At 35.5% G+C, this 14,071-nt stretch overlaps 1 protein-coding gene across 1 annotated transcript in view; it reads right to left on the bottom strand.

Annotated features, from left to right (window-relative positions):
* The window catches only part of FAM114A1 (family with sequence similarity 114 member A1), a 64,185-nt gene that overhangs the window by 11,431 nt on the left and 38,683 nt on the right, over window positions 1-14,071 (bottom strand). Inside the window, exons 7-10 of the mRNA XM_074275579.1 lie at window positions 11,147-11,299; window positions 7,263-7,386; window positions 3,904-3,986; window positions 178-339 (exon numbers count right to left, since the gene is read on the bottom strand). Coding sequence (XP_074131680.1) covers window positions 178-339; window positions 3,904-3,986; window positions 7,263-7,386; window positions 11,147-11,299 — 522 coding nt within the window. The remainder of the gene's footprint in view (window positions 1-177; window positions 340-3,903; window positions 3,987-7,262; window positions 7,387-11,146; window positions 11,300-14,071) is intronic.

Raw genomic sequence — 14,071 nt, 5'->3', positions numbered from 1 at the left:
TTTCCAGTCCATTTTACAGATGACAAAACTCAGGCAAACAGAGTTAAATGACTTGCCTGGGGTCTCCCAGCAAATGAACATCTGAGGTGGGATTTGAACTCAGAAAGATGAGTCATCCTGACTAAAGGCCCATCATTCTATTCTTCCTTGTTAGAAAGATTAAAAAGTTATGTTTACCTCTAGGGTCTTGGCTTTCTTTTCTTCTTCTTTATTTTCATCTTCAATGACTTTAGGATTCTCTTCTTCATCCTCTAGAGTTTTCTCCACTGGCTGTTCTACCACATCAACTGATATCACAGTTTGGGCTTCTTCCACCCAGTCATGAGCCTTTTTTCTAGCCTATAAACATCCCCACGCAAAGGAATACATTTACACTGGGAGAAGGGAGGATAATGAGTATAAAATCTTTGTCTAGATTATATCTATTGGTATTTGTCATATTAGAAATTGAAACTAATAAATACCAAAAAAGCAGACAACAATCCCATCAGCCTAATTCTTCAATCACTAGTCTAAAAATCAGCTTGTAAGAAATCACTGGACAACGGTTCTTAAGTCACACATTGGATTCCTTTATCTCTTTAAAACAGTCCTTTTAGACTTTGGAAAGAAAGGTTTCATTGTCCCCTAACATTTTCATAGCACATGTAAATAATATATAACTGGGGAGAATACTGCGTTTCAGAATTTCCTGAAAAATAATATTTATTTTTAAAGAATTTTTCTCTGGATTGGTTCTCTATTTCTTTTCTTTCTTTTTTTTTTTTTTTTTTAAAGCTTCTTATTTTCAAAACGTATGCGTGGATAATTTTCAACATTAACCTTCATAAAACCTTGTGTTCCAATTCTCCCCTCGTATTCCATCCCCCCAGATGGCAAGTAATCCAATATATGTTAAACATGGTAAAATATATGTGTTAAATCCAATATATGCCTACATATTTATGCAATTATGTTGCTGCACAAGAAAAACCAAATAAGACAGGAAAAATGTGGCTCTCTATTTCTTGACTGTGAAGAAATAATTCTGCTGCTTTGTGGAGTTGTTTGAAACAATGTGCAGACTAAAGAAAAGCGAACAGGTCAAAAGACGGAAATCAGAATGGAAGAAAATGGTTTGTGGAGACTCAAGGACTCACAAAGCCCAAACAGTCCCAATAAGAGGACCAACCATTTGGGATTTTATCAGTTTAGGCAACTCCCCACACTGATGCAGTAAAGTAAGTCATCTGTAACTCAGGGTTTTAGAGAGTCGCCTGCAAAGGCTCAGACCTTAAATGCCTTGCTCATGATTGCTCAACTAGCATGTGCCAGAACCAGGAGTGGAACCTAGATTTTTCTGCCTCTTGTGCCAATCCTCTACTAACAATATCATAATCATTTAACACTTATTAGTTGCGTGATCGTGGATGAGTCATTTAATCCCAATTGCCTTAAAAACAAAACAAAACAACAACAAAAAATTCAATGTCATGCTGCTTCTATAGCTAAGATATAAAAATAATGGGCAATCAAGAAAGAAAGAAAGAAAGAAAGAAAGAAAGAAAGAAAGAAAGAAAGAAAGAAAGAAAGAAAGAAAGAAAGAAAGAAAGAAAGAAAGAAAAAAGAGCAAATACAGCCATTTATTTTTAAATATTTAGGAAAATAGTCCTTTAGAAAAGTCAGGCAGGATTTTAACTATGGTTATTCTTGGAGAAAATCTCCTTATCAGATAGACCTCCTCATCAAGCTGCTAATGTTTCATGAGCCTAATGACATCCATCTGAGAAGCTGAACAATGGCTCAGAGGCTTTTGTACCCATGGACTTTCTTTTCAAGAAGATGGGGGGAAAGAATTGTTGTTGACATTCTAGTCCTCTCTAGGGCTAGATCACACTTCCTCGTATTCTTGAGAGTCACCTAAACCTCAGCTTCTTAAATTGTTGTTTAAGATCTACATGGGGTCTCACAATTGAAAGTGGGAGTCATAAAATTATGATTTATTATCAGTATTTGATTTGTATACTTATTTTATATACCTATATATCTGGGCTTCTTAAGCAAAAAGGGGCCACAAATGGGAAAAAAGTTTAACAAGTCCTGCTCTAAGTGCCTGTCCTTAGTTATTTCCCCCTCAATCCAATCTCAGTCTTCCCTTTGAGTAGGAGGATGTAGATAAAGGGGGAAATTTCTAGGCTCTTTTAAGTCCTGGAACTTCTAGGAATGATGCCTGTTGAAGAAATCTCTGTTTTACCATATTTCCTTATTCATTTGGCTGAACAAAGCAAGGGAGAATAAAAAAAGAAGAAGAAGAAAGGAAGGAAGGAAAGAAGGAAGGAAGGAAGGAAGGAAGGAAGGAAGGAAGGAAGGAAGGAAGGAAGGAAGGAAGGAAGGAAGGAAGGAAGGAAGGAAGGAAGGAAGGAAGGAAGGAAGGAAGGAAGGAAGGAAGGAAAAAGAGGGAGGGAGGGAGGAAGAGAGGGAAGGAGGGAGAAAGGATGTAAAGAGAGAAGGAAGGGAAGGATGAAGGAAAGAAAGAAAAGGAAAAGAAAAAAAAGAAAAATACACTAGATTTAATGAATAACTCCTAGCTAAAAATGGTAATTATGTAATATCTAGAAATAAATTGTCATCAGATGTATTTGCTCAGTAAAAAACTTCTTCAGAAGTATATCAAAGTAAACCTCCAAAACATTAAAATCTTAATACAGAATCACTGAATCGAACAGAATGAAAGCACTTTGGAGGTAACTAGGCAACTGGTTTTGTTCTCAGTGTAAACCTGGGTATAAAAACCATTAACTCCACCCCTTCAGACAGCTTTTCTTTATGTGAATTATATCTACTTGTATTTGTCATATTAGAAATTGAAACCAATAAATTTTAAAATATTAATTTATTAAAATTAACAATAGACCCATTCCATGTCAATATAAATATTTTGAGAAAAATACATTTTACAAAACAAAATAGGGATGGCATTTTTAACACATTTTTGTAAATGTCTTTAATGTCTGGCTTAATGAAAGACTGCCGAATATTCATATCTGTTTGAACATTTAATTTATTGTGTTGTATAGTTTTGGTGGAAGTATTTGAAGACTATTCAGCCTTACACAGATATATTGTTGGAAAAGAGAGAAGTACCTTAATAGGCAAGTGACATCTTAACATTATTATGAAAATATTTTGGCTTATGGGTCTTGGGGACCCTCAGATGAACTTAGACCATACAAACTGAAACTGGTGGTCTAAGCCAGTAGAGTAAAAAAGCTGCCTAGAACACATACCTCTGCAAACCAGATTAAAATGTAATTGAGATCTATAACAAAATCAATAAAAATGCAATAGAACACAGGTAATGTTAATTTGTGGTTTTCTAGGTCAATATATTGCCAAGGCATCCTTAAGTAAAGCTTACTGGTTCAATTTTTATTTGAGTGTAACTTTACTGGCCTAGAAGAGTAGTTTTAGATTTTTGCAGGCAGCATATTGACACAGAAAACCACAAGTTCAAATTATCTGTGATGTATTGTGATCTTATTTATTTGGTCAAACATTTCCCAATGACATTTTAATTTGGTTCAGCTTGGAAATTTTGTGGGCATTCAGACCTGTTTCTTTGACATCTCTGATCTGGGCCAATTTTTTCATCTTATTAGAAGGGATAAAACAGAATACTTCAGGTCATACAATTAGGTCAGCTAGAAGCCAGATCTCTGAATGCCCCGTATTCTTTCCAGAAGACAAAGTAAACCCCAATTCCATTTTGTTTTTCTATTTAAATAGTATCCATTGAACTCAATATCCTGCCCTACTCTCATATAATAAATTCAGACTCCTACTTTTCTGTTTTATTTTTTTTAAAGGATCTCTGGGCTATAACTAAAGTAATTTTTTATACAAAGTGATTTTGATATGACCAACCTTATTGAGTTTGTCAGGAGTCGCTGCAACATGTAACTCAAAGAGAAGTTCTGTTAGCATGCTAACAAATTCTCCCTTTTCATCTACAAGTGGAAACAGAAAAAAAAGGCCAAAATCAGAAACAGAGCTTACTATTCTCTTTACTGAGTTCAGGAACTCCCTGGAATTTTATGTCAGGACAAAGGCGAATAAATTGGCATCTGCAACAACTTTCCCTCCTGCAGAGGGGTGAATTTTCTCTCTTTTGACTTTGAAGTGAGCAAAGCAATTTTCCCAGGGGAGCAGTAATGGAGAGAAAATTATCTCAGTTAGGCTGCTGTTGGCTTTGCCTGTGGACGCTTCTAATAGCCTAGGAAATGTCTTTTTTTTTCAGTTCTCTGTGACCTAGAAATGACTTAGCGGCACATTAGGACATCATTATACCAGTCCTATATAGAAGACCTAGGGATTTCTTTTATTTGGCTCTCTCAGATGAAATGTTTTTTTCATAATTGACAAATAACAACATGGTAGGACCTTGTATTCCTTAGATTTCTCTTCCAAAAGTGTAATGTTAATGAGATAGTAAACTATAGAATAATAGGAAGCTTGCCTGCTTCCCATTAATACTCTAATAAAGGAATATGTCTGCTGGGCATGTAGATGAATCCCAAACCAATTTAATATGAATGGAAAAGAAGGCCTATGGATCATTAGCTGTTGATGGTTTCTCAATCACATTTTTTAGTATGAAGGAAATGAGCATTTAAAAGTACTTACTATGTCCCAGCCATGGTATTAAGGGCTTTTTACAAATAGTATTTCATTTCTTGTTTAGCAACAACACTGCAAGATATTATTTCCATTTTACATTTGAGGAAACTGAGGCAAACAGGCTAAAGTGCTTTGCCCAGGATCACACAGTTAGTGAGTATCCATTACTGGATTTGAACTCGGGTCCTCCTGACTGCAGGCCCTACCTGATATTGCAAAGTCTGTGACTTTCTCTATGCCTTTGGATACTTCAGATCCTTAATGATTCAATCCCTTAATTCCTTCCTGCTTATGTTTCCTCCAGCATGCATCTCCTATATGTATCATTGCTCCCATTAGGATGCTCTTCCAGTTTTTATTCCCCTTAGCCCCATTCCTGCCTGAATTACCATATTGAGAACTCTTGGGTTATAATCCATATGTACTGACTTTATTTTTTTTTTGATGGTGAAAACCATCAAATTTTTTTCTATTTTTTTCCATTTTTCTTCTGTCACCCTCCTTCCTTTTTTACCCTTCAATGACATCATTTAGTTGGAGTTTTCATAAAACTTTCTTTTAACTCATTTTGCTTCCATTGTTTGACCCTCCTTCATAAAGTGACACTGCTTATTAAATTTCATTATCCTTTTTTATGAGATTTTTATAAAAGGCTGTGATTCTAAACTGATTTTTTTTTTGGCTGTCACTCATTTTTTTCTGCTTGCCAACTACATCAAGTTCCTCCTGACTAAGGTGCTTTTTAGGTTTTTTTGGTCTGTCTAATTGTCACTTTAGCTTAGCGCTTTCTCCTGAATACTGCCACCTCTCCAGACTTCCATGACACTGATTTCTTTTGACTCTCCTCCTACCTGACCAGTCCTCAGTCTCCTTTGTTTGTTCTTCATAAAGATCATATCCACTAACCTTGGATGTCCTCCAAAGCTCTGTCCTGAGCATCCTTCGCTTTGCTCTTTTATACTATGTCATTTGGTGATTAGAGGTCATAGGACAAGAGAAAAAAGATCCAAGAGAAAGAGACAGTGTAGAATTGAAATGGCTAATTATAGATTTGAGATTATAAAGTCAGATCAGAATTTGTTGTCTGGGGAAATACCGAAGGGTAGAGAAATTGGAAGCTTGAGGAGAGTCAAGAATAGTTTTAGGAGAGGTGAGATATAGGTAGGAATGAACAATAGAAGATTAGAGCTTGATAGAATAATAAGTACATAGGTAGACAGAATGTCAGATTTTCTAATTAAGGAATTGGAACACTTATCAGTACCAGTGAGATTTTGTATATAGCCATACCTATGTGAGGCAGAGGGAGAACGAAAGTATAGATCATGGGATTTATGATAACTGAAGAATTGGGAGACAAAAGGGAGAGCGTCGATATGAATTTTAAAGAGCCCTAATATAAGGAAGAGAAGAAGACAGTGAGCTAGGTGTTGAACTCCTATGAGAAAAGAAGTTGGAAACTGGCCTCAGTACCTGTGTACAGTCATCTGTTGGTTAAGTCCTGTCAATTCTACCTAAATATCCCTAACATCGGAATATTATATTAAGGCTCTAATTAGTCTTCTCTTTCCAGGTCAACCCATCTTAGATATTCTTAACAAAGTCGTTCTTATAAGAATGTTCCATCATGTCATCTTCCTGTTCAGAGTTCTTCAATATCTTTCCATTGCTTACTCAAGTCCAAAATCACAACATTCAGTGCCCTCCAACTTCTAACCCAACCTGTCTTTCCAGTCTTACTTCTAACTGTTTCCCTTTATTCACCTAAATTCATCCACTCGCTACTTCCTGAAGAGGTCTTGTGTTTGTCATTGACAAGATGTATGGAACTGGACACTTTAACAGCTGTATGGATTAGCCTTTGATGACAGAATCAACTTTAGGCAGTAGTAAGAGATCATACATTGGAATAACAGCATTTTTAAAAAAAAAAGAATATTCTGTTTCTAAATGAACATTCAAAGGAAATATCCATAGAGCTACACTTGTATAAGAGAAGAAATGGGTTCTCTTTCTATTAGATTGTGTACTCCTTGAGGGCAAAGACTTACTTTTTTGTTTTTGGGGTTTTTTTGTATCCCCAAAGCTTAGCACAATATCTGGCACATAGTAGGCACTTAATAATGTTTATTGACTGACAGGATGATTAATCTCCTTGATATACAATTTCTTCTGACAAGGAGGATGCTGAAGGAGGCACTCTCTAAAGTCATTTGAGTGGCTTATATCTCTTAAAATTCGATTACAATAAAACACAGACCCTTCTTTAGTCTTGCATCTTTAAAAATTAAACAAAAAAAACCTCACAGAAGAACATCTTTATGCTTAAATATATAATCTGAATTTGTCCTATAAGAAAAACTCCACTTTTGCCAAAAGAAAATCCATCAAAAGATCCATTTCTCCTAACTCCGTCTCCTGTACTTCCTTCTGTAACACTCATAAAAATTCTGGAAATTGGTGCATCATGTTCTTAAGGTTCCATATATGGTGCTCTTGTTCTACTTCTGTCATTTAACACATCTGAAAGGTTAGTTTTTAAATCAATTTTACAAATAAATACAATAGCTGTATATCAAGTTATTCATAAAATTTTTTTAACTTACTGTTTTCTTCTTGATTTTCTTCATTCTCTGATTCCTTTGGTGTAAAGATGTCTTTGATAGAAATTAAATCATTTTTAAAGCTCTCCAGTTTCTCTCCATCAAGTGATGCTAAAAATGACTGAATCTGCAAACAAAATGGGTCAACTTAATATCTATCTATACCGTGTCTCTCTATTAATAAGTATCAGTTTCACTTCTTCCTAAGTCTCATGTACCTGATACTCTGTTACTGCTATCAAGTAAATTTAGTCAGTAGGAAAGTTAGGATTTGGGGAACAAGTTATTAAGTTAGGATTTTCAATCATGAAGCTACCATTTAGTGCAAGACTATCAATATGACTTCTTATTTTAATTTAGGAACAAAAAATACACTCTATCTTTTGTACAAAACTGAGAAGGGACAGGTCAAAACTAGATCTGAAATTATTGATTCACCACTTGACAGGAACACATGAATTACTAATAAGGCATTTTTATCAGTTTCCTCATTAACACAAGCCTGACCTATACTTAAAGATTTAATAAGTACCTATTTTACAAGGAGAAGGAAACTGAGGAATTATGAATAATGAAGCTTGAAAATAATCAGCAAAAAACACATTAACTGTTAGCTCTTCAACAGCTGGAATCAAGTTGAATTGCAAGTCAATAGCTGATAGCAAATCCATACTTGGGAATTTTTAACTCTTTTTTTGGATTATCATGTTTAGTCTATTTGTTTGAACATATATCACGCATTTTTAATTGGTGGAGCAAACTAGTATATGAGTTATATAGCTAACTCATAGGTTAAGTTACATGGAAATATGAAAATCTCTGAGTCTCATTTCCAAAACACAGGTATTAATATTTCCACTATGTAACTCACAAGATTATGGCAAAGAAAATATTTTACAAATTTTTCAATTTTATATCTCTGTTGATACAATAATTATTTCTTATTCATTTGACAAACACTTTTTGGGGGAGTTTGCTATATGCAATGTACTGTGGAGGAACACAAAGATGAAATGTCATGGTTGCTAGCACAATAGAATATAAACTTCTCGAAGGCTGCAATTATTTTCTTTATATCCTCAGTATAGAGCATCATGACCAGTATATAGCAAGTGCTTAATAGATACTTGTGGATTGGTTTGGACTAAGGATCTTATAATGTAGTAGAGAGCTTTTGATTTTTATTTGAATCCAATTCATTTAGCTATTTATTAACTGATTTATTCATTTAGTAAATATTTCTTGAGAAGTTACTATTTGTCTAGCAAAAGCTAGGTGCTACGGGATACTCCTTGCTTTTAAAGATCTCATGGTTTAATTGGATAGATGGGGCAAAATACAAGATAATGAAATAACAGACGTAAAATGATTCTGTAAAGCACCATTTTAAGAGTTATAATGAAGCAGTAGAAGATTAGGTATCCAACGATTGGTTCTTTTATTGATCAGGCTGCTTCATCTATATTTCAAACGTTTTTAGGATTTAGGATTCCAGGTGGTACTGGTATCTTAGCACAAATTGTCTTAGAATCAACAGTTGCTGAAGACTGTCAATGTACTTGGGGCAATTTTAGATTGAGTCTTGTAGACAAATAATGTGTTGAGATGTTACAATGTTGAAGCATAACATTTTAGGAAATGCAAATAGTAAATAGACCAGCTTTGAAAAGTTCCTTTTTTCACAGTAATGCAACAATGGCTGCAAATATATACAAGCCAATGTGGTATGATAGAAAGAATATCTAAGTATGGAGTCAAAATATCACAAGAGGAGGCAATGTGATATAGTAGAAAAAGCACTGATTCTGCTCAGGAGACTTGGGTGCAAATCTCATCTCTGGCGTTGAATGATCTTGGGCAAGCCAACTTCCCTGGGTTTTCTCATCAGTAAAATGAAGGGCTTTTGAGACTTGCCAGCTCTCTGAGAAATGTGTGTCTGGGATGGGGGGCAAAAAGCCCTTCCTGCTGGGCCCTAAAGCTCTTCCTGGTGGGCTCTATGCACCTGCAGCTAATGGAGCCACAAGCCAGACAAAATAGCTTCAGGAAACTTAGTCCCAGACCAGCAGCTTTCCTGAAAGGATTGTAATCACTTTAGATAAAATATATATAAATATATTTGATATAATAGATATAAAATATATGCAAAGAGTACAAATAAAAATGTAAAAATATATAAAAAATAAAGTTGATATAAATGTTGTTATTACTATTAAATCAATGTGGAACTTCTAGGTTTCTTTCTGTCACAGCTCTATATGGGGAGAAGAGCTCTTTTAAAAATTGAGAATAACATTGGATCCAGAGTCAAAGGACCTCAGTTCAAATGGTATGTATTAGCTATGTGACCTTAAGCAAGTCTTGTAGAGAAAGTTTGGAGTCTCATTTTTAAAAAAATGAGTAGATTAAACTAGATGATCTCAGAGGTCCTTCCAGCTCTAAGCCATAGAAGACTATTTAAAAATGGATGTTTTAGAAAAGGCAATAATTATGTGGGGGAAGCCTTGCCTTAGAACGGAAGCTCCTTGAGGGCAGGGACCATATGTTTTACTTACTTTATATACTCAATGAGGCACAGTCAGTGGTTTTGTTCGATCATGTGAATCCCATTTACGGACCAAACCAAGCCAGTATTCTCCATGGGGTTTTCTTGGCAAAAATACTACAGCAGTTTGCCATTTCCTTTTCCAATGGATTAAGGCAAACTTACTCTGACTTACCCAGAACGTCATAATTATTAAGTACCTGAGGCTAGATTTGAACTCAGGCCTTTTTTTTTTCTTTTAAATTTACAAATTTATTCTGTGTAATCCACAAACTTTGTTTTAAAATAAAAAAACAAATAAAAAATACAAAATAAAATAAAATGGTAAAAATATGACAACATCCAAAATTGAGACCCTTCCAATTTCAAAAATAAGAGTTCTGAAAGTTCAGTCTACCAACTGGAAGAAGACTTCTAAGAGAAAAATCAGGAATGGGGCAATGCTATTATTTCACAAACAAAATTTTATGTAAGGAAAGGAACCTTTGCTGTTCTTACAAGCAAATGAGAGAAGCATGGAGGAAACAAGACAAGAAAAAATGAAAATTCTCTCTTGGCCCAACATTCTATTCACTGAAGCATCCAGTTACCTCCATGTACCTGGCATATAGTAGGTGCTTAATAAATGCTTGCTGGCCGAATGAACAGAGTGGATAATTGAATTAAGAAATAGTCTTAACTGCAAAACTTCTTTCAGGCATTAGACCATATTTATTATCACAGAGACTATCTAGTTCTTCCTTAATAAGAGTTTCCTTTTCCTTAGTCAACTGGGCAACATGTTTGCAAGTTGTAGGATACATTTGCCAGGTCTCTATTAGTCTGAGAAAACAGAAATGTGACCTGGGCTTTCAGGCCACTGGCATTTATTTTCTGACACAACAGTGGTACAAAAACTGATATAATCTTGAAATCTAAAAGCAGGTGAGCCTCCCTGTTTTGTTGAATGTCAAACCAAGGGCATAGGGAGCGGGCTGATGCTCATGGGAAGTCTCCAAGGAGGCTCTTCAGACCTGCTTGAGCATCCTGTCCCAGACAGCAAAGACCTTGCTGAGGGAGGAAGGAAACATATTTTTTGCAGCAATCTTTTCCATCCAGTGCCGCTGGTCCTGGTGATTTCTGGCTTGCTGCTGTGCTGGGTGTTGGCAGCAGAAGTAATAAAAATTGGAGAATACAGGGAAGCTGTGAGCATGAGTAGTTCATCATTGTCACTAACAGAGACAGTAACACAGACAAATGAGACTTTAAAAAAGAATTGAATCTAACGGTAGAAATGCATCCTTAATGTTGAAGGGAAACGTTTAAGCATGTTTCACATTGAGCATTTCCGCCATGAACCACATACCTTGAGTTCACTTTCATTAGAGAGAATTTCCAGCGCTTCCAGGTGGGACAAGCCTTGATATTCATCAAAAAGCATCCCATAATGTGCCGTCCTTTCTGCCGTGAGCTGCTGAGCCAATCTCTGCTTCTCTTTCTCTTTTGCTTCCCGTAACATCTGCAGAAATATACAGTGTTTGCAAGCCCATCTGCTTATTTAAATACTCTTCTTTGATAGAAAAGTGAAATTTTTAAAAATTGAATTTGCATTTGGAAAGATTAAAGTTTTAGCTCTAGCCTTTCTCAGAAGGCTTCCTTTTGATTCACCTCCTTAGTAAAATAATTAGGTTATGTTCTACTTTTGATTTTCCATGTGACCATTAGCAAATGTCTTTATTTATTTTAATTGTCTAGCTACAATTCTAAGAAATGTTTTCAGTACCAGGAATGGAATACAAATGGAAATTTCCATTTATAAATCTGTTTTGTAGATTCTTAAAAGATGGATTTCCTTTTCTAGAAATATTGCTATGCCCAAGTTTCTTTCTGTATTGATGGTTTTTGCTATTTTTATTGATAAAATTATCAAATAAAAAGACAATAAACTAGACACAATGCTAGCAGGCAGCTTCAATATGCTGTACTTGCTTTCTTTCCTCCTAAGCAGGCTTTATTTGATTCCTTGTTAAATTTATGAGGGTGTTAGCTTTATAGCTTTTATTCTTCTACCCATGACAAGTACTATAAAAACACTGGGCCCAAGCCCTGGCTCACACGCAGATCACCAGGGGAAGAACTCTGCTTTTGTTGTTTATTTTATAACCAAGAAATAAAAAAAGCCCAAAAAACAAAAAACAAAGCCCTAATCAGCTTTATTCCCATTTATGCACACAAAATTAGTGGCCAGGATGCTCTTAGTGCACAGATGATTCTCTCTCCCATCTGTCTTTGAGACCAAATCAGTGCTGGCTTTTTGAAAGCTTTCCATCTAAACTAGTCTAGTTAGTGTTGGCAATTCCTTTTAACTCTTTTCAATATAACCTAGTATGATCACTGAGCTCTGAGGTTGGAAGATGAACAAACGAAAATGAAGATATATGGCTACTCGAATTTTTCCAATTTCTCTCTCTCTATTGATTTCTATACAATATATTAAACTTCAGAGAATAGTAGCCATAAGAGGAAAAAGGGGTTGGGAAAGAAAAGTCAACTAAAGGGGGAAAAACTAAGATTATTATTTTAGGATGATTTGTACCATTCTAAGTGGGATGATGGAATACTTCAGCTTTGATACACCAACGGATTGATGGTCTTATCAATGCTGCTGTACCACTGTGTATTATAATCCATCCATGACTTCAATTACTGTTTTTATACGTATCCTTCTTATTTATATCCTTTTAAAAAAAAATCCACACGGAATCCATATAACAGTGATAGGATCCTTCAAGTAGTTTGATTGACATTGTATGTTTATCAATGAAGATAAAAAGGCAGTTTTCAAAGGAAGAAATACAAGCTATCTAGAGCCATTTGGGAGAAAATGCTTCAAAATCACCAATAATTAGAGAAATGTCAACTCTGAGACTCTACTATACATACACCAGAATGGCAAATTTGGCAAAAGAGGAAAAGCATAAATGTTGAAGGGACTATGGAGAACAAGCAGATCAATGCACTGTTGGTGAGATATTAATTGGTTCATCTGTTCTGGAAAACAGTTGGAACTATGTCTCAGCTGTTCATATCTCTTGACCCAGGGATACTACTATGATAGTGGGGCCTATTTCCCAGAGATATCAAGAATATTAGAAAGCTCCCATAAGTCTAATAATATTTAAATATGTTTTTATAATGGCAAAAGACTGGAAACTAAGGAGTAGCCATCAACTGGTAAAAGAAAGAGAAAATAAATGCTTATTTCTATGTAGCCAAGAAAAAGCAGTGCCGGTTTTTGGAAGTGTTTAAAAATGTCCAACATCACCTCATTCTAGGATGATCTGCATTAAATTCTCCTATGAATCAATTGTCTATGATTCCTTGAGCTGTATGATATTAACTGGACTCTTGACTTTTTCTGTGTTGATTGAACCTGGAGAATGACCAACAGGTTTCTCTAGGAAAGGCAAATTGCCTTCCAATTCCCTTTCACTTTTCTTTCTTTAGGTTGATTTTCTGATTTCCAACCAATATTTTGACCTCATGGCCGGGCTGTTTTGTCCTATTCAGTCTTTTGGTGATACTGTTGATGGCTGCTATTTATATTTTGCTTCTCTATTATTGTCTAACTCCTGCTGGTTTAAGCAACTGCTTATCAATTGTCCTAGAAACAGACTTTTTTTTAACTTCCCAGCCCTATTCCTAGCTCTGCCCCTTAAAAAAGCCAGGATAGACTAGACAGTTACTGGAGAAGCTGTACTTGGGGTTTACTACAAAAGCATTCTACTACAAAAGAGCCTCCATGGCTGAAATAGATTGTGAGTTCAATCATTTCAGTCATGTCTGTGGGATTTTCTTTGCAGAGATCCTGGAGTAGTCTGCCATTTCCTTCTTCAATTATTTTACAGATGAAGAAACCGAGGTAAGCAGGATTAAGTGACTTGCTCAGGGTCCCACAGCCTGTAACTATCTGAGGCAGGATTTGAACTCAGATAAGTCTTCCTGATTCTGGACTTAGAACTCTATCCATTATGGCGCCACCCAGCTGCCCAAAATTTTGAGGGATTACTGATATTATGAGACCAATAAAAGCACTCTGAGAAAACAATTCTTATGGATTCCAATTATTGAATCATGAAACTATATATTTATCTGCGAGTGCTGGTATGTATAGGGAATGTGTTGCACCAGATGGTTCTTGTAACAAAATCACAAGTCCTAAGGGTAATATTTTTGATCGCAGGTAATTAACATTTTTAGCAGATGAGGTCTCTCGTTAGTTTACGAGGGG

This window comes from Sminthopsis crassicaudata, chromosome 6, assembly GCF_048593235.1.
Source record: "Sminthopsis crassicaudata isolate SCR6 chromosome 6, ASM4859323v1, whole genome shotgun sequence".
NCBI lineage: Eukaryota > Metazoa > Chordata > Mammalia > Dasyuromorphia > Dasyuridae > Sminthopsis > Sminthopsis crassicaudata.
Note: the sequence above shows the minus strand (reverse complement) of the source record. Positions and strands in the feature narration are given on the sequence as shown.